Genomic DNA, 1,449 nt, shown 5'->3' with positions numbered 1-1,449 from the left:
CCGTTGGATATTTTTTGTGCCAAACCTAAGCCTACCCCTTTCTCAGCCAACATCTTCAAACATTGTCTCTGCGGTAGCAAATTGAGCCAGGGGAAAAGAACGGTATCGGGTAGGTCAAGTAGGTGCTCATCAATAGGGAGAGTCCTTGCAATTATCTCAAATGGTAAATCAGAGAGCTTCATTCTACTCAGTGGGCAAAAACTGTTTTGCTAAGGGTAAGCGATGCGTATTTTGAAGCACTCACACACTGAATATAGGATGAGGAAAGTGGTGAGCATTTATGACACAANCATTTATGACACAAAAACAAGTCACACATACCATTTTTTGCAACTCTGGATACATAACAATTTCGTGATGGGATAAAAAGATAGTTTCAGGATGCTAAGTAAATATCAAATCAAGAATACCTTTGGTAACTTAATATTAAGTTCTGTCCACTCCGTTTCCATAGCTCCACATACACTTACCTATTTCCACCTCCATACATTTCTTCCATAATACTGTCACCACATTANCCTTTTTTGCAACTCTGGATACATAATAATTTCGTGATGGGATAAAAAGATAGTTTCAGAATACCTTTGGTAACTTAATATTAAGTTCTATCCACTCCGTTTCCATAGCTCCACACACACTTACCTATTTCCACCTCCATACATTTCTTCCATAATACTGTCACCACATTAAGAAATATTTCAAATTAGAAGTATTCCCAACAACATGAGCGGAGTCAAAATTTCACAATTCTTCAAAAAGGTTTTCGACTCGATAAAAACTGCTGTCTCGGCGGTGTGCCAGAAAGAGGGCAAAGGGGTTGCCACTGCAGTTTTTGTCTTGACCATACTTGTACTTTACATATTAGTGGCAATTTTGATTCAGTTGGCTAGATTCAAAAAGAAGAACATAGCGGAAAGACAAGCACAATATAGTGCTTCACATAATGGAGAAGACCTGTCATTTATGAGAGCCTGTGCTCAAATTATAAAATCCATAAAAGTGTGTTTTACCAATCGAGGTGCTAATGGCGAGAGGCAACACGGATCTACATTTGAAATGCATGTATTAGATGAACAAAATAACTCGCAAGAGAGAGACACCGGGTCAAATACTCAAATCACCGCACAGACGACCCCCGCCGAAGCAGGTCCTGGAGCGAATGATACGCATGGGTATTTAAGACCACCACATTCAGTTCAAAATTCGGTCCTTTCTGTAGATACTCGGCACAACTCCATTTCATCAAGACTTCACCTGAGTTGGTTATACATTAGGTATTCCCTAGGCATCTTTTTTTTTGTTGTTGCAACTGTGGCATTCATTGCATCAGAGGTGTGGGTTTGCGTTCAGATTTGGAATCCATAGCCATTTAATAATTCCCACATAATTCTTTGTACCATCAACGTCATTTTCTTTTATATCGTGCTTTAAAATCGTAGTGTTCTGATG

General features: G+C 39.1%; 1 protein-coding gene across 1 annotated transcript; it reads left to right on the top strand. All coding sequences in view use genetic code 12, as the record gives it.

The window, feature by feature from the left end:
- Nucleotides 1-723: 723 nt before the first annotated feature.
- On the top strand, nucleotides 724-1,215 carry KGF57_001955 (uncharacterized protein; the record flags this gene model as incomplete). Its single annotated transcript, XM_051751215.1, has 1 exon — nucleotides 724-1,215. A coding segment is annotated over one exon (492 nt), but the record flags the coding sequence as incomplete, so codon positions are not given.
- Between the last annotated feature and the right edge of the window lie 234 nt (nucleotides 1,216-1,449).

The sequence above is a fragment of the Candida theae genome (assembly GCF_024610275.1).
Source record: "Candida theae strain CBS 12239 chromosome Unknown scaffold176, whole genome shotgun sequence".
Classification (NCBI taxonomy): domain Eukaryota; kingdom Fungi; phylum Ascomycota; class Pichiomycetes; order Serinales; family Debaryomycetaceae; genus Lodderomyces; species Lodderomyces theae.
This window is presented reverse-complemented; position numbering and strand designations above follow the sequence as displayed.